Here is a 19,026-nt window from a genome sequence, read left to right as displayed (position 1 = left end):
TCCCCGTCCTCCGGGGGAGAGAACGGTGTCCTCCTCCTCCGGGGAGAGAATGGTGTCCCCGTCCTCCGGGGGAGAGAACGGTGTCCCCGTCCTCCGGGGGAGATAGGGGTGCCCTCTCCTTCTGCCACGGACACCCAGGGGCCCTCTCCTTCTCCCTAAGCCACCAGTGACCCCAAAGCGGGACACACATGCGCTCTGCCCTCCTGTGACCTGATACCCACCGTCCTGGGATGCCATGATGATGGTGTGCAAGTCTCCAGTGTGAGGGCTATAGGTAAACTCGCACTCAGCTTCTTTGGCCCGATTGGAGGAAAAGCAGCGGAGACGATCCAGACCCCAGCACTTGACAGAGATCAAAGACCAGTGGTGGCCCCTGCATGGTTGCATGGTGGGCCCACAATGCATGGGCACCGCCCCCGTCACCTCTGCCGCCCTCCCTATTCATGTGCCTGGCCCCTTTTAGGATGCCGGACACATGAAATACTATGGCGGGAATAGGCGGGGTGTGTATTTCGAAGCACGTGATAAGAGCCAGAAGCTATTTTCACACTAAAGTTCCTCCTTGCCAATCAGCAGGCAGGTCAGTAAAACCTGTCTCCCGATTGGCCAAAGCTTTAGGCGATCCTATTGGATGCCTAACGCATTGGCGGAAAAGGAGACATGACGGAGGAAGCCTGAGGAGCCAAGCGGACACAGGAGCCACAGCCGCCGCTACAGAAGAAGAAGGAAGTGACGCGTATGACGGGTACAAGTGACTGCATATAGTGGGCACAATGGCTGCGTATGATGGGCACACGTGGCTGCAAATAGTGGGCACACTGGCTGCGTATGATGGGCACAAGTGGCTGCATATAGTGGGCACAATGGCTGCATATGATGGGCACAAGTGGCTGCATATAGTGGGCACAATGGCTGCGTATGACGGGCACAAGTGGCTGCAAATAGTGGGCACAATGTCTGCGTATGATGGGCACAAGTAGCTGCAAATAGTGGGCACACTGGCTGCGTATGATGGGCACAAGTGGCTGCAAATAGTGGGCACAATGGCTGCGTATGATGGGCACAAGTAGCTGCAAATAGTGGGCACACTGGCTGCTTATGATGGGCACAAGTGGCTGCATATAGTGGGCACAATAGCTACGTATGATGGGCACAAGTAGCTGCATATGGTGGGCACAATGGCTGCGTATGATGGGCACAAGTGGCTGCAAATAGTGGGCACACTGGCTGCGTATGACGGGCACAAGTGACCTACCCCAGTCTAGGATATTCACGGACCAAAGAAAAAGCAGCTGCGCATGCGCCGTGGACCCGCGATCAGCTGTGCTCCTGGCATACGAGCACTGGAAGTGACGCGGTACGATTTTTTCACAGGTCCGAGGATTTTTTACTACAGATCTGATCCCTACAGCTGGAAGGATGGCGGTGGGGGGGGGGGGGATGATCCCTGCAGCTGGGAGGATGGCGGTGGGGCGGGGGGTGATTCGTACAGCTGGGAGGATGGTGTTGGGGGGGGGTGATTTGTACAGCTGGGAGGATGGCGGTGGGGGGGGGGTGATTCGTACAGCTGGGAGGATGGCGGTGGGGGGGGGGTGATTCGTACAGCTGGGAGGATGGTGTTGGGGGGGGGGTGATTCGTACAGCTGGGAGGATGGCGGTGGGGGGGGGTGATTCGTACAGCTGGGAGGATGGCGGTGGGGGGGGGGTGATTCGTACAGCTGGGAGGATGGCGGTGGGGGGGGGGGTGATTCGTACAGCTGGGATGATGGGGGGGGCGGGGGGGGGGGGTGATTCATACAGCTGGGAGGATGGCGGTGGGGGGTGGGGTGATTTGTACAGCTGGGAGGATGGCGGTGGGGGGGGGTGATTCGTACAGCTGGGATGATGGGGGGGGCGGGGGGGGGTGATTCATACAGCTGGGAGGATGGCGGTGGGGGGTGGGGTGATTTGTACAGCTGGGAGGATGGCGGTGGGGGGGGGGGGGTGATTTGTACAGCTGGGAGGATGGTGTTGGGAGGGGGGGTGATTTGTACAGCTGGGAGGATGGTGTTGGGGGGGGGGGGTGATCCCTACAGCTGGGAGGATGGCGGTGGGGGGGGGGGGGTGATTTGTACAGCTGGGAGGATGGGGTGGGGGGGGGGGGTGATTTGTACAGCTGGGAGGATGGTGTTGGGGGGGGGGGGTGATCCCTACAGCTGGGAGGATGGCGGTGGGGGGGGATTCGTACAGCTGGGAGGATGGCGGTGGGGGATTCGTACAGCTGGGAGGATGGCGGTGGGGGGGGGGGGGATTCGTACAGCTGGGAGGATGGCGGTGGGGGATTCGTACAGCTGGGAGGATGGCGGTGGGGGGGGGGTGATTTGTACAGCTGGGAGGATGGTGTTGGGAGGGGGGGTGATTTGTACAGCTGGGAGGATGGTGTTGGGGGGGGGGGTGATCCCTACAGCTGGGAGGATGGCGGGGGGGGGGGGGGATTCGTACAGCTGGGAGGATGGCGGTGGGGGATTCGTACAGCTGGGAGGATGGCGGTGGGGGGGGGGGGGATTCGTACAGCTGGGAGGATGGCGGGGGGGGGGGGGGGATTCGTACAGCTGGGAGGATGGCGGTGGGGGATTCGTACAGCTGGGAGGATGGCGGTGGGGGATTCGTACAGCTGGGAGGATGGCGGTGGGGGGGGGGGGGATTCGTACAGCTGGGAGGATGGCGGTGGGGGGGGGGGATTCGTACAGCTGGGAGGATGGCGGTGGGGGATTCGTACAGCTGGGAGGATGGCGGTGAGGGATTCGTACAGCTGGGAGGATGGCGGTGGGGGGGGGGGGTGATTCGTACAGCTGGGAGGATGGTGTTGGGGGGGGGTGATTCGTACAGCTGGGAGGATGGTGTTGGGGGGGGGTGATTTGTACAGCTGGGAGGATGGCGGTGGGGGGGGGGTGATTCGTACAGCTGGGAGGAGGGGGGGGGGGGGGGGGGTGATTCGTACAGCTGGGAGGATGGTGTTGGGGGGGGGGTGATTCGTACAGCTGGGAGGATGGCGGTGGGGGGGGGTGATTCGTACAGCTGGGAGGATGGCGGTGGGGGGGGGTGATTCATACAGCTGGGAGGATGGCGGTGGGGGGGGGGTGATTCGTACAGCTGGGAGGATGGCGGTGGGGGGGGGGGGTGATTCGTACAGCTGGGATGATGGGGGGGGCGGGGGGGGTGATTCATACAGCTGGGAGGATGGCGGTGGGGGGGGGGGTGATTTGTACAGCTGGGAGGATGGCGGTGGGGGGGGGGTGATTCGTACAGCTGGGAGGATGGCGGTGGGGGGGGGCGATTCGTACAGCTGGGATGATGGGGGGGGCGGGGGGGGGGTGATTCATACAGCTGGGAGGATGGCGGTGGGGGGTGGGGTGATTTGTACAGCTGGGAGGATGGCGGTGGGGGGGGGGGGTGATTTGTACAGCTGGGAGGATGGTGTTGGGAGGGGGGGTGATTTGTACAGCTGGGAGGATGGTGTTGGGGGGGGGGGTGATTCCTACAGCTGGGAGGATGGCGGTGGGGGGGGGGGTGATTTGTACAGCTGGGAGGATGGTGTTGGGAGGGGGGGTGATTTGTACAGCTGGGAGGATGGTGTTGGGGGGGGGGGGGTGATCCCTACAGCTGGGAGGATGGCGGTGGGGGGGGGGGGGATTCGTACAGCTGGGGGGATGGCGGGGGGGGATTCGTACAGCTGGGAGGATGGGGGGGGGGGGGGGGGATTCGTACAGCTGGGAGGATGGCGGTGGGGGATTCGTACAGCTGGGAGGATGGCGGTGGGGGGGGGGGGGATTCGTACAGCTGGGAGGATGGCGGTGGGGGGGGGGGGGATTCGTACAGCTGGGGGGGTGGCGGTGGGGGGGGGGGATTCGTACAGCTGGGAGGATGGCGGTGGGGGATTCGTACAGCTGGGAGGATGGCGGTGGGGGGGGGGGATTCGTACAGCTGGGAGGATGGCGGTGGGGGGGGGGGGATTCGTACAGCTGGGAGGATGGCGGTGGGGGATTCGTACAGCTGGGAGGATGGCGGTGGGGGATTCGTACAGCTGGGAGGATGGCGGTGGGGGGGGGGGGGGGATTCGTACAGCTGGGAGGATGGCGGTGGGGGATTCGTACAGCTGGGAGGATGGCGGTGGGGGATTCGTACAGCTGGGAGGATGGCGGTGGGGGATTCGTACAGCTGGGAGGATGGCGGTGGGGGGGGGGGGATTCGTACAGCTGGGAGGATGGCGGTGGGGGGGGGGGATTCGTACAGCTGGGAGGATGGCGGTGGGGGGGGGGGGGGGGGGATTCGTACAGCTGGGAGGATGGCGGTGGGGGATTCGTACAGCTGGGAGGATGGCGGTGGGGGATTCGTACAGCTGGGAGGATGGCGGTGGGGGATTCGTACAGCTGGGAGGATGGCGGTGGGGGGGGGGGGGGATTCGTACAGCTGGGGGGATGGCGGGGGGGGGGGGGGATTCGTACAGCTGGGAGGATGGCGGTGGGGGATTCGTACAGCTGGGAGGATGGCGGTGGGGGATTCGTACAGCTGGGAGGATGGCGGTGGGGGGGGGGGGGGATTCGTACAGCTGGGAGGATGGCGGTGGGGGGGGGGGGGGGGGATTCGTACAGATGGGAGGATGGCGGTGGGGGATTCGTACAGCTGGGAGGATGGCGGTGGGGGATTCGTACAGCTGGGAGGATGGCGGTGGGGGATTCGTACAGCTGGGAGGATGGCGGTGGGGGGGGGGGATTCGTACAGCTGGGGGGATGGCGGTGGGGGGGGGGGGATTCGTACAGCTGGGAGGATGGCGGTGGGGGATTCGTACAGCTGGGAGGATGGCGGTGGGGGGGGGGGGGGGGATTCGTACAGCTGGGAGGATGGCGGTGGGGGGGGGGGGGGATTCGTACAGCTGGGGGGGTGGGGGGGGGGGGGGGGGATTCGTACAGCTGGGAGGATGGCGGGGGGGGATTCGTACAGCTGGGAGGATGGCGGTGGGGGGGGGGGGGGATTCGTACAGCTGGGAGGATGGCGGTGGGGGATTCGTACAGCTGGGAGGATGGCGGTGGGGGATTCGTACAGCTGGGAGGATGGCGGTGGGGGGGGGTGATTCGTACAGCTGGGAGGATGGCGGTGGGGGGGGGGGATTCGTACAGCTGGGGGGATGGCGGTGGGGGGGGGGGGGATTCGTACAGCTGGGAGGATGGCGGTGGGGGATTCGTACAGCTGGGAGGATGGCGGTGGGGGGGGGGGGGATTCGTACAGCTGGGAGGATGGCGGTGGGGGGGGGGGGGGATTCGTACAGCTGGGGGGATGGCGGTGGGGGGGATTCGTACAGCTGGGAGGATGGCGGTGGGGGATTCGTACAGCTGGGAGGATGGCGGTGGGGGGGGGGGATTCGTACAGCTGGGAGGATGGCGGTGGGGGATTCGTACAGCTGGGAGGATGGCGGTGGGGGGGGGGGGGGGGATTCGTACAGCTGGGGGGATGGCGGTGGGGGGGGGGGATTCGTACAGCTGGGAGGATGGCGGGGGGGGATTCGTACAGCTGGGAGGATGGCGGTGGGGGATTCGTACAGCTGGGAGGATGGCGGTGGGGGGGGGGGGGTGAGGATGGTCCCGTGTACATGGAGCCTAAAAAAATACAGAAGAGCGGAACTTTACTTTTTGGGTAACATTTCACTTCAAAGATAAATCAAACCTAAAGTTCCACCTTAAACTTTCCCATTGAAATGAGGAATAAAATGGAAATGTGTTTGTTGGTATTCAGAAGCTCTCCTCCTACATACACATTTTCTTCACAGTCTTTATTGCGCACACCAAAACAATGTGACATTTTATTATACATGGGGGATGCTTTAAAAGCCAGAGAGTCTATGTTTTTTACGGACCTCAATAAGCCTCTGCTTTGGGGGCGGGGCTGGAGGCGGGGCTGTGTCACCGTTTGCTCCCTATCACAGAATGCAGCCTAATGTATCTGCATGTCTCTTTCCCCTCCCCCCTCCCCCCCGCTCTTTGTAGGTTTCTCATTGGATCTGCATGTTCTGTCCCGCCCCCCCGCTCTGTGTATGCCTCCTCGTTATGGTTGCTCGTCACTTCCGTGACAAATTGTGATGGGTTCACTGAGGGGTAGTGTCGTGAATCCCCTGGAACGCATCACATTTGGCATTGGAACGCATTGCGCATGCGCAGTTTGCCGCCACGTGACTTAGGCTGCATTCTGTGATAGGGAGCAGAATATGACACTGCACCGGCAGCAGCTAGCTTCTTCAGTGAGCGGTCCTATCTATATATATATATATATATATATATATATATATAAAACTCCGTGTGTGTATGTATGTTCCAGCATCACGTCCAAACGGCTAAAGATATTAACATGAAACTTGGCACACGTTACTTATATGTCAGCAACAAACATAGGATAGGTGGTTTAACCCTTACCCACCCCCATTTGCCATGGTCGGGGGTTTTCCTTTAAAGTCCCATTCAACTCTATGGGAAATACATCTTACTTCATAACTTCCAAACGGCTGTAGATATTTCGATAACACTTGGTCACATGTTACTTATATGTCCACTTAAACTATAGGATAGTTAATTTATCCCTTAACTACCCCCATTTGTGAGGGTCGGGGTTTTTGTTTAAAGTCCCATGCAAATCAATGGGAAATGTATGTTCCCACATAACTTATGTACGCCTGGAGATATTTCAATAATACCTGGTACACATATTTCTTATATGCCAAATAAAAATATATGACAGTTAAATTAAACCTTACCTACACCCTTATATAAAAGATGGGTATATTTATATTACTATGATTTTCCTCCCCAAAAGGTTAAGATAGGAAGACCGGGCAACGCCGGGTATTCGGCTAGTTTCAGATAAAAGTGGTCTCTGTTGTGGATTCACCACACGATTACTTATCGGTGGCGGGAAAGGGGCCCTCCGCTTACTAGAGTCATTGGCAGCGGCAGAGGGGATTGGATCCTTCTTCCTGCTTGACATGGAGCTGAGTGACGGGAAGATGGCCACCACCCAGCTCCATACCATTGCAGGGCAGAAGCGGTGTCAAAACGTCACTTCCGCCTATAGCTCTTAACCACTTCAATACCTGCCCATTGTAATATGACATCCACAGATGGGATCTCCCATCCTGGGTGGACGTCATATGACGTCCTGGGCTTTGTGGGGGGATATCTGAATGATGCCTGCAGCTAGAGGCATCATTCAGATATCCTTCTCTTCTGCCGGAGATTCAGTGCAACATAAAAATGATCATAGCGGCGGTTCCGCCGCTTGATCGTTCTTATAGGCGGCAGGAGGGGACTTCCCGCCGCCATCCGGTGCTTCTCCGGGCTCTCCCGTGCCATCGGGGGCCCGGAGAAAGAATCATCCGGCGCTGGCAGGAAGCATAGAGATGACTGGTGACCAGCTAGTCACCAGTCATCTCTCTGACCGTCGGAGGACCCGGGCGCGATGTGATGACGTCACGCCCGGGTCCCCGTAAGTAAACAAAGCCGCGATTGCGGCTACTAAGCAACAGTAATTATGAGATCAGTGGGAAAAAAAAAAATCAGCGATCTTAGCGATCTCATGCTTTCCAGCCTGGAGGAGTGATGCAGGGTCTTATTGACCCCGTATCTCTCCATAAATAGGACCTGTCACACACTATTCCTATTACAAGGGATGTTTACATTACTTGTAATAGGAATAAAAGTGATAAAAAAATAAATAAATATATATATATATATATATATATATATATATATATATATATATATATTTTAAAACGCCCCTGTCCCCGGTAGCTTGCGTGCAAACGCACACACAAGTCCCGCCGACATATGTAAACGCCATTTAAACCACATATGTGAGGTATCGCCGCGTGCGTTAAGAGTGCCAGCAACAATTCTAGCACTAGATCTCCTCTGTAAATCTAAACTGGTAACCTGTAAAAATTCAAAGCGTTGCCTATGGAGATTTTTAAGTACCGAAGTTTGGCGCCATTCCATGAGTGTGCGCAATTTTAAAGCGTGACCTGTTAGGTATCTATTTACTCGGTGTAACATAATATTTCATATTTTACCCAAAAATTGGGCTAACTTTACTGTTTTGTTATTTTTTTAATTCATGAAAAAAAAATTCCCAAAAAAAAGCATTTGAAAAATTATTGCGCAAATACCGTGCAAGATAAAATGTTTCAATGACCGTCGTTTTATTCCCTAGGGTGTCTGCTAAAAAAACATATATAATGTTTGGGGGTTCTGCGTAATTTTCTAGCATAAGAATGATGAATTGTACATGTATGAGAGAAGTGCCAGAACAGGCCCGGTATTGAGGTGTGTATAAAAGCCCTGTATGGAAGTGGTTAAAAGGGAAAAAAAATTCTTATTGCATTTTAGTGTAAATATGAGATCTGAGGTCTTTGTGACCCCAGATATCATATTTAAGACGTCCTGTCATGCTTTTATATTACAAGGGATGCAATAAAAAAAAAAAAAAATCACTTTTATTCCTAACCACTTGCTTACTTTTTGCTATAATAAATATCCAATTTAAAAAAAAAAAAAAAAATTTTCCTCAGCTTAGGCCGATACTTATTCTTTTACTTATTTTTGGTAAAAAAAATTTTTTTTCAATAAGCGTATAGTGATTGGTTTGCCCAAAAGCTATAGCGCCTACAAAATAGGGGATAGAATTAAGATTTTTTTTTTTATTATTTTTTACTAGTAATGGGGTTATCTGCGATTTTTGTCAGGACTGCGATATTACGGCGGACACATCGGACACTTTTGACACTATTTTGGGACCATTCACATTTATACTGCGAACAGTGCTATAAATATGCACCGATTACTGTATAAATGTTGCTGGCTGAAGCCTTCCTTTTAATTTAAGCCTGGCTCTACAGTCTTGATTTATTTTCTGCAGGTTCGGTTTATTTTCTCTGGTTGCTTTACTGGTGGATCGGTGACCCCTTGGAGGATCGCTTCAAAAGACAGGCTACATTCCAACATATGCGATCCAGCGATTTCAGCTTGACTAGATCCGTTAGGATCTTCCATTCTGGTAAGGGTCAGCAAGCTATAGGTATCATTGGACCCAGAGTTTTTTCTTCACGTTTGCAGCAGTGTGCTAACACTCAAATTCGACACATTGTTGGACTATTAATTTTTTATTCCACTTATTAATTTGTTCACATTTTTTGATATTTATTGGACTCATACCTAGCCTTCTTATAAATTTAGATGGTATATGAAGGCCTTTTCACTCTTTAGCGCTACTCCACCGTTTGTTTATGATTTGTATGTTGGTATAACATTTTTGAGTTAGCTGCTTTATTTTTAATTTCACTTTTTTATTTGGTAAGTGCACTTTTTCACTTCTTTTATATACTGTATAAATGTGACTGGCAGGGAAGGGGTTAACACTAGGGGGCGATCAAGGAGTTAAATGTGTTCCCTGCTAGGTGATTCTTACTGTGGGGGGAGGGGACTGATGGTTGTCCCTATGTACAAGGGACACAGCATCGATCTCCTCTCTCCCTGACAGGACTTGAATCTCTGTGTTTACACACACAGATCCACGTCCCTGGCTCTGTAACTGCCGATCGCAGCCGCCAGGCACGCGCATCGGCACCTGAGTGACACGCGTGCGCCCCCCAGTGGCCGGGAGGAGCCGAGGACATCAATAGACAGCCTCCCGGACCTGTAGAGTCACCTTGTGGCCATCAAATTACAATAGCCGGGTCTCAAGAAGTTAAAGAACAGTGTAAAAATAAAAAGTAAAATAAATAATAAAAAAAAAAAAAAACATTATTTTTAACACACCCTGTTCTGCCGAGCTTGCATGCAAAAGCGAACAAATACATGGAGTAGCCCCCCGCATATAAAAACGATGTTCAAACCACACATGTGAGGTATCGCCGCGATCGTTCGAGCGAGAGCAATCATTCACTAGCACTAGACCTCCTCTGTAACTCAAAACCTGCAACCTGTAGAATTTTTTTAAACATTGCCTATGGAGATTTTTAAGGGTAAAAGTGTGTTATTCCACGAGCGGGCACAATTTTGAAGCGTGACATGTTGGGTATCAAATGTACTCGGCGTAACATTATTTTTCATAATTTAAAAAAATTGGGCTAACCTTACTTTTGTCGTATTTTTTTATAAATTTTAATTTTTTTTTAAAAGTGCGCTTGTAAGACCGTTGCGCAAAAACTGTGTGACAGAAAGTATTGCAACGACCGATATTTTATTCTCTAGGGTGTTAGAGAAAAAAAAAAAAAACAATATATTATGTTTGTGGGTTCTAAGTAATTTTCTAGCAAAAATAATGATTTTAACTTGTAAACAGCAAATCTCAGAGTGAACCTCCGCTTTTCGGAACCCCCCTCCAGTGTCACATTTGACACCTTTCAGGGGGGAGGGGGTGCAAATACCTGTATAAAACAAGTATTTGCACCACTTCCGGGTATTGACTCCCGCGGGAGTCCGGCCCCTCCACGTCAGCCCCCCCCCCCCCCCCGCTGTGTTCTGGGAAACACTCGGCTCCCAGAACACAACGGGAACCAGTGGAACTGCACAGCACGCCTCGCGCATGGGCAGTGAATCCGCAGCGCTTCACTTCCCGATTCCCTTACAGAGGATGGTGGCTTTGGCGGACGCGCTGGACAGGTAAGTGTTAATTTTTAAAAGTCTGCAGCTGCTGTATTTGTAGCTGTTGGCTTTTAAAAAAAATTTGCAGGTGAACCCTCGCTTTAACCACTTGCTGACGGCCGTACGACTTTGTACGGCCTCAGCGCGGCTCCCAATCTCTAACAGGCCGTCTTTTTACGGCCGCCCCTTTGCACGTTCCCCGAGCGTGCAGCGGGGAACTGCTGTGCTGGCCGTGTCCCTTGGACACAGCCAGTCACAGATCGCCGTGAACGGCCAATCGGAGCGGCCGTTTCCTAGGCGATCTGTGCGGCCAATGAGAGATGATCTCATATGTTTACATAAGAGATCAGTGCTTTAACTGGGCCGGAACGCGGCGGTACTCAGTACCGCCACTTCCAAAAATGGCCCTGGAGAGTACCAGCACCTCTCTGTGCGCCCAGTACGTGGGTTTACAGTACCGGAATGCAGCCGGTGGGCTTGTCGAGTTGCGGGCCGGTAATGTGTGTCAGACAGGCAGCGCAGTCACAATAGAAACTGTATGCCGCCCCGCCGGAGCCGACTCACTGCTGCCGAGTGCGCTCCTGGCTCCCTTTCCTCTGTCCTGTCACTCCTGTCCTGTGCGTTTCCTCGACCCCCCCATGGAGGAGAGTTGGTTCATTCCGAGGCGTGCGCCGCGTGACGTCACGCCGGAGGCGAGGTGAGAGGTGAGAGGAGGACTCGCACGAGGAGCCTCAGCTCAGCCTGCGTCTACAGTTCCTAGTGCTGCTACTGTCTGGATCCTGGACTCAGGACTGCAACAGAAGAAAGTAAGAAAAGAATTGACTGCATATTGGACTGAGGTGACCATCAGTTTTTAAATAAAAAAATGGCAGAAAAAAATATTTTTGAGTTATTTTGAGCTTGCCTTCTCTAACTAAAAAAAAACCCCCATTAATTGCAGCCTCACTGTGCCACCAAACGCAGCCACTGTGCCCATCAAACGCAGCCACTGTGCCATCAATTGTCGCCACTCTGCCCATCACACGCAGCCACTGTGCCATTACATGCAGCCACTGTGCGAACACACGCAGCCACTGTGCCATCAATTGTCGCCACTGTGCCATCACATGCAGCCACTGTGCCAACTCACACTGCCACTGTGCCATCAATTGTCGCCACTGTGCCATCACATGCAGCCACTGTGCCCATCAAACGCAGCCACTGTGCCATCACACGCAGCCACTGTGCCATCACACTGTGCCACCATCAATTGTCGCCACTGTGCCCATCTAATGCAGCCACTGTGCCCATCAAATGCAGCCACTGTGCCCATCAAATGCAGCCACTGTGCCCATCAAATGCAGCCACTGTGCCCATCAAATGCAGCCACTGTGCCCATCACACGCAGCCAAGGGTATTTTCATGTTCAGTATTGGGGGGGGGGAGCACCGGCGCCTAATAGAGTACCGGCACCTCTTTTGGCCCACTTAAAGCACTGTAAGAGATCATCTCTCATTCCCGGCTCTCGCAGACAGCGGCGCTGTCAGGGGAGAGAGGAGACCGATCTGTGTCTCTTGTACATAGAGACACAGATTGGTCACCCCCCCCAGTTAGAACACTAATATTAGGGTACACATTTAACCCCTTCCTCACCCCCTAGTGTTAACCCCTTCCCTGCCAGTCACATTTATACAGTAATTAGTGCATATTTATAGCACTGATCGCAGTATAAATGTGAATGGCGCCAAAAATGTGTCAAAAGTGTCCGATGTGTCCGCCATAATGTCGCAGTCCCAATAAAAATCGCAGATCGCCGCCATTTCTAGTAAAAAAAAAAAAAAATAAAAAATAATTCTGTCCCTTATTTTGTAGGCGCTATAACTTTTGCGCAAACCAGTCGCTTATTGCGATTTTTTTTTTTTTTTTTTTTACTAAAAATATGTAGAATACGTATCGGCCTAGACTGAGGATAAAAGAAAAACGTAAAAAAAAAAAATTGAGCTATTTATTATAGCAACAAGTAAATTTTTTTTTTTTTTTTTCAAAATTGTCGCTCTATTTTTGTTTATAGCGCAAAAAATAAAAACCGCAGAGGTGATCAAATACCACCAAAAGAAAGCTCTATTTGTGGGGGAAAAAAGGACGTTAATTTTGTTTGGGAGCCACGTCGCACGACCGCGCAATTGTCAGTTAAAGCGACGCAGTGCCGAATCGCAAAAAGTCCTCTGGTCAGGAAGGGGTTTAAGTGCCCAGTAAGGAAGTGGTTAAGTGGTTAAAGTACCGCAGTACCACAAAAAAAAAATGGCCTGGTCATGGTAAATCTTCTGGAGGTCAAGTGGTTAACATCAATGATATACCTGAAGTGCAGTTTTTCCCTGTATAATCTCAACCTTCTGTAATACAGCGGAGTATTCCTACAATATCCAGAACAATGGAATGTCACACAATACTCTTGACTTATACGAAGTAGTGTACAGAAAGCCAGCACTAAACTCCACAAACAAACCGACTTCAAATTGCACTTACAAGGAAATGCGCTTGTTTAAACGGCAGAGGTTTGCCAGTTGTCTCCGTTTGTGGTGCCGTTCCTTCAGCTGCTACAGCTTTGCTGTCCCCCATTCCGGTATAATAACATTCACCGTCCACAACACGAGCAATGCTCTTCCTGGATGCCAATGACCCTGCCTACCCACAGCCGCCAATCACAGCTCATCTCTCAGCGCGACTCTCTTGCGTGTTACTGAGGCCATCGGCGATTGGCTTATTGCGGCTGTGTGCGTGGTTAGGAATAGGCGTTACCTCAGTGTATTGCTACTAGAGTGAGCGTGCATGGGAAGGCAAGCGAGAGCTTCTCACATTCCCTCTTTCTCCTCAGAAAACTTTCCCACCTTTGTAGGATAAAAAAAAAGGTTACCTTTTTTTCCCCCAACGAATACCAAAATTGTCATAATGTAACTCTTTGTCTTCTGGGGCTTTTTTTTGCCAAGACTGCAACCACTTGCTACCCAGGTAAATTCTGACACTTCGCTTCTACTACTACTAGGATCATCATTTTTTTTGCTAGAAAATGGCACAAAACCCCCCAACATTATAACATTTTTTTTTTTTAGTTTTTTTTTTAGCAAAAACCCTAGAGAATAAAATGGCAGTTGTTGCAACTTTTTACCTTGCATGGTATTTGCACAGTCGTTTTTCAAACTTATTTTTTGGGAAAAAAAAAAAAAAACAGTAAAGTTAGCCCATTTTTTTGCATAATGTGGAAGATGATGTTACGCTGAGTAAATAGATACTTAACATGTCACGTTTTGAAATTGCGCACACTGGTGGAATGGCGCCAAACTTCAGTACTTAAAAATCCCCATTTTTACAGGTTACCGGTTTAGAGTTACAGAGGAGGTCTAGTGCTAGAATTATAACTTTCGCTCTAACGCAGGGGTGCCCAACCTTTTGAAGAGCAAGGGCCACTTAAAGCGGGAGTTCACCCATGTATTAAATTTTTTTTTTTCTCCCCTTAGATTCCTGCTCGTTCGGTCTAGGGGAATCGGCTATTTTTATTAAAATATGAGCAGTACTTACCCGTTTTCGAGCTGCATCTTCTTCCGTCGCTTCCTGGTATGGGTCTTCGGGAGCGGGCCTTGCTTCTTGATTGACAGTCTCCCGAGAGGCTTCCGACGGTCGCATCCATCGCGTCACTCGTAGCCGAAAGAAGCCGAACGTCGGTGCGGCTCTATACTGCGCCTGCGCACCGACGTTCGGCTTCTTTCGGAAAATCGTGACGCGATGGATGCGACCGTCGGAAGCCTCTCGGAAGACTGTCAATCAAGAAGGAACGCCCATTCCCGCAGCCCATACCCGGAAGCGACGGAGAGGATGCATCTCGTAAACGGGTAAGTACTGCACATATTTTAAAACAAATAGCCGATTCCCCTAGAGAAAACGAGCAGGAATCTAAGGGGAAAAAGTGCCCTCTAAGGGTGAACCCCCGCTTTAAGTGAATTGGTAACCGGTCGCCAGCCACAATGAGCGGAGTGGGTGGACTCGGCTCTAAAAAAGTCCACTCTACTGTCAGCACACCAAACTCGCAGGTAATAGAAGTCTATGGCTCAGTGCAGGTAACCCTCAATTGCACTTCTCTGCCCCTGCGGATCAGTTTGAAAGCAGCCCAGTAACCACTGCAGAACAGATATGCCCATATATACACTGCAATTTTAGTATTAAACTTACCTTCAATAACAGCATTTTATTCCATCCCAAAGCAGGAGGTCGCGGGCCACATCAGAGGGCTCCGCGGGCCACTGGTTGGGCATCCCTGCTCTAACGTTTGCTGCGATGCCTCACATGTGTGGTTTGAACGTCGTTTACATATGTGGGCGTGACTTACGTATGTGTTTGCTTCTGGTAACAGGGGCACTTTAAAAAAGTTATATTTTTTTATTGTTTGTTTAACTTATTTTTTTTCTATTTTGACAATTTTTTTTATTTTATTTTTACTTTTTTTTGGGATCACTTTTATTCCTATTACAAGGAATGTAAACGTTCCTTGTATAGGAATAGTGTGTGACAGGTCCTCTTTACAGTGTGATCTGGGGTCAATAAGTCCCCACATCTCAGTACTAGGCTGGGAAACCTGGGGAACAAAAAAGATCCTGGCTTCCCAGCCGAGGCGGCAGCAATTTTTTAAATGCAGGAACTGGAACTGCAAGCACTGGTGTGAACTATGTCATTGAAAACCGTATAGCCTACTTTCCATGCAGTTTTGATGCAGAAAAAAATGCACTGGACTGCATGTGGTGTGAACTGGCCCTATAGGTTTTTTATTATTTTTAAATAACAAACACGTTATACTTACCTGTGGTTTTGCACAGAGAAGCCCCAATGCTTCTCTTCTCGGTCCCCCGCCGGCGCTCCTGGCCCTTTCCCCTTGACCAGTACCCCCAATAGCAAGCTCCTCGCTATGGGGCCACTGGTGCATGCTCGCACTCAAGCCCCTATGCATCCATAAGACCATACCTCCCAACCCGCCCGGATTCTGCAGGAACTTCCTGCACAGACTGCATGTTCCTGCAGTCCCGCGAAGGGGTTAATTATCCCGCACAGGAAGGAGAAGAAAGGTCAAAGGGGAAACATGCTTACCATAGCCGGTGTGTGGACTGCGGCAACTGAAGTGAAGAGGAGATCCGACTGGCTGTGTGTACAGGTGAGAGAGAACCAATCCGCACGGCACCCCCCCCCCCCCCCCTCCGCTCAACAACTTCTGCGATCCGCGGCCAGCACCCACCCCTCGCTCAACAACTTTTGCGGCAGCTGAAGTGAAGAGGAGATCCGAACCCCGCTCAACAACTTTTGCACCCGCCGCCGCCCCCCCCCCCTCAACAACCTCGATCACGATCCGCGGCAATCACCCCCCCAACAACCTCGATCTGTGGCTGTCACACCCCCGCCCCTCAACAACTTTGATCACCAACTCCCCCCCCCCCCCCCGCTCAACAAGAATGTCCCGCTGTGGATTTTTTTTTCAGCTTTTACAACCGCTTTAACTACTTCAGCCCCAGAGGATTTGGCTGCCCACTGGCTGGGCCATTTTTTTGCGATTTGGCACTGCGTCGCTTTAACTGAAATTTGCATGGTCATGCAACATTGCACCCAAAGAAAATTGACAGAATTTTTTCCCACAAATAGAGCTTTCTTTTGGTGGTATTTGATCACCTCTGCGATTTAAATTTTTTTGTGCTATTAACAAAAAAAGAGCGACGATTTTTTAAAAAAAAGCAATACTTTTTGCTATAATAAATATCCCCCAAAAATATATAAATGTTTTTTTTTTCCCTCAGTTTAGGCCGTTATGTATTCTACATATTTTTTGTAAAAAAAAAAAAATCGCAATAAGCATATATTGATTGGTTTGCGCAAAAGTTATAGCGTCTACAAAATAGGGGATAGAATTATAGCATTTTTTTATAATTTTTTTTATTAGTAATGGCAGCGATCTGCGATTTTTATCGTGACTGCGACATTATGGCGGACACATCGGACACTTTTGATGCTATTTTGGGATCATTGTCATTTATACAGCAATCAGTGCTATAAAAATGCACGGATTACTGTGTAAATGACCACTAAGGGGCGAGGAAGGGGTTAAGTGTGTCTTAGGGAGTAGGGATGAGCAGAACACCCACCCGTTCGGTTTGCACCAGAACCTGCGAACAGACCAAAAGTTTGTGTGAACTTTAGAACCCCATTAAAGTCTATGGGACTCGAACGTTTGAAATCTAAAGTGCAAATTTTAAGGGCTAATATGCAAGTTATTGTCCTAAAAAGTGTTTGGGGACCTGGGTCCTGCACCAGGGGACATGTATCAATGCAAAAAAGTTTTACAAACTGCAGTTTTTTCGGGAGCAGTGATTTTAAAAGACGTTTTATCCTTCAGAAATTACACTTTGTTACCATTCAGGCTGCGTTCTCATTTAGGGCTCTTTCACACGGAGCGGACCGTTTCCGGGTCCGCTCCGTGTGTCTCCGTCGGCTCAGCTGGGATCCCCGCTCAGCTGTCGGCGGATAGGGCGGTCCCCGCACACAGTGCAGGGACCGCCCTGTCTCTGCTCCGCTGTCCCCTATGGGGAACCTAATGCAGACGGACCATCTGTCCGTCTGCATCAGTTCCGCTCTGCTGAACGGAAGAAAAATAGGGTTTCTTCAGTTCAGAAAAGCGGAACCCGACTGACGCGGACGCTAGCGGATGCTCCATCCGCTAACGGACGCGTCCCCATAGGGATTCATTACAAGTCCGTTAACGGACTTGTAATGAGCGGACAGACGGAGCGGACGTCTGAAAGGGGCCTTATACGTTTCCAAATGCAACCAGCACAGAAAACATACACTCTGTCAAGCATTTCAAAAACACCTAGCAATGCATGCATGGCAACCCGCACAAAAACATGCACTTTGCTGCACATTTTGAAAATGCACAGCAACGCGCATCATGCTTGTGTTACCATTCGTTTGCATCTTTGCAGTTCCAAATGCACAGAAACTCGCAGGAAAATGCACGCTTTGGTGAGCACTTTGAAAATTGTATTGCTATTTGTTTGCATCTGTTTGTTTCTGAGCGCATAGCAACCTGCAATAAAAAAATGCACGCTTTCCCATTCATTTAAAAAACGCGTAGCAATGTGTGTCACGTCAGTGTTATCATTTAGGCTGTGTTCTCGTTTACATGTTTCCAAACACACAGCAACCAGCAAAGAAAACGCTTTGTCATGTGTTTCAAAAACAAACGGCATGGCTCGACGCGTCAATCCACAAAAAACGCACAATGCACTTGTAATATCATTCATTTGTATCTACGCATTTCTGAATGCCTGACAACCTACAAGAAAATACACCATGCTTTTCAAAAATGTGGTACCCCATTAGTTCACATCTGTGCATTTCTAAATGCACAGCAACCACAAGAAAATGTATGCTTTTCAGTGAATTTTTAAAATATGCGGCAATGCGCAGTGCGATTGCATCACCATTCGTTATCATCTGCATTAACTTAAGACCCATCTCCCTGCTCCCTTTTGCCTCTAAGCTCATCAATTGCCTTGTCCATGACCAAATAAGTCGCTACCTCACAGACAACAACCTATTTGACCCCCTACAGTCCAGCTTCCGCCCACAACATTCTACTGAAACTGCCCTACTAAAACTCACCAATGACCTACTAACTGCTAAAATCAATGGCCATTACTCCATACTCATACTCTTAGACCTCTCTGCTGCCTTTGACACAGTTGACCGCCTGCTCCTCCTCAGCAAATTCCCTTGGTCTTCGTGATTCTGCTTTATCCTGGTTCTCCTCCTACTTATCTCAGCGCACTTTCAGTGTCACTTACAACTCCATCTCCTCCGCTCCTCTTTCTCTTTCTGTTGGGGTACCCCAAGGCTCCGTTTTTGGGCCTCTCCTATTCTCCCTCTATAACTCTTCCCTGACCCAGTTGATAACCTGCCATGGCTTCCAATACCACCTCTATGCTGACGACCCTCAGATCTATCTCTCCACTACTCAACTCACCCCCTCGATCTCCTCACGGATCTCAAACTTACTGAATGACATATCGGTATCGATGTCACACCACTTGCTCAAACTCAATCTTTCTAAAACTGAGCTTGTTATATTTCCTCCTTTACGTCCCCCCCTAATGACTTTACCATTAATATCAACAACACAACCATTGGTCCCTCCACACGTGCCAGGGTGCTGGGTGTAATCCTTGACTCTGACCTCTCTTTCAGCCCCCACATCCAATCATTGGATAATTCCTGATGTCTTAACCTCTGCAACATCTCCAGAATTCGACCCTTCCTGACTAATGACACCACAAAGCAACTTATTCACTCC

General features: G+C 50.8%; 1 protein-coding gene across 1 annotated transcript in view; it reads right to left on the bottom strand.

Annotated features, from left to right (window-relative positions):
* The window catches only part of INO80C (INO80 complex subunit C), a 52,960-nt gene extending 39,580 nt beyond the window's left edge, over positions 1–13,380 (bottom strand). The window contains exon 1 of the mRNA XM_040353477.1: positions 13,170–13,380. Within this exon, the coding sequence (XP_040209411.1) occupies positions 13,170–13,262 (93 nt within the window). The 5' untranslated portion in view covers positions 13,263–13,380. The remainder of the gene's footprint in view (positions 1–13,169) is intronic.
* Between the last annotated feature and the right edge of the window lie 5,646 nt (positions 13,381–19,026).

Source organism: Rana temporaria, chromosome 5 (genome assembly GCF_905171775.1).
Source record: "Rana temporaria chromosome 5, aRanTem1.1, whole genome shotgun sequence".
Taxonomy (NCBI): Eukaryota; Metazoa; Chordata; class Amphibia; order Anura; family Ranidae; genus Rana; species Rana temporaria.
Note: the sequence above shows the minus strand (reverse complement) of the source record. Positions and strands in the feature narration are given on the sequence as shown.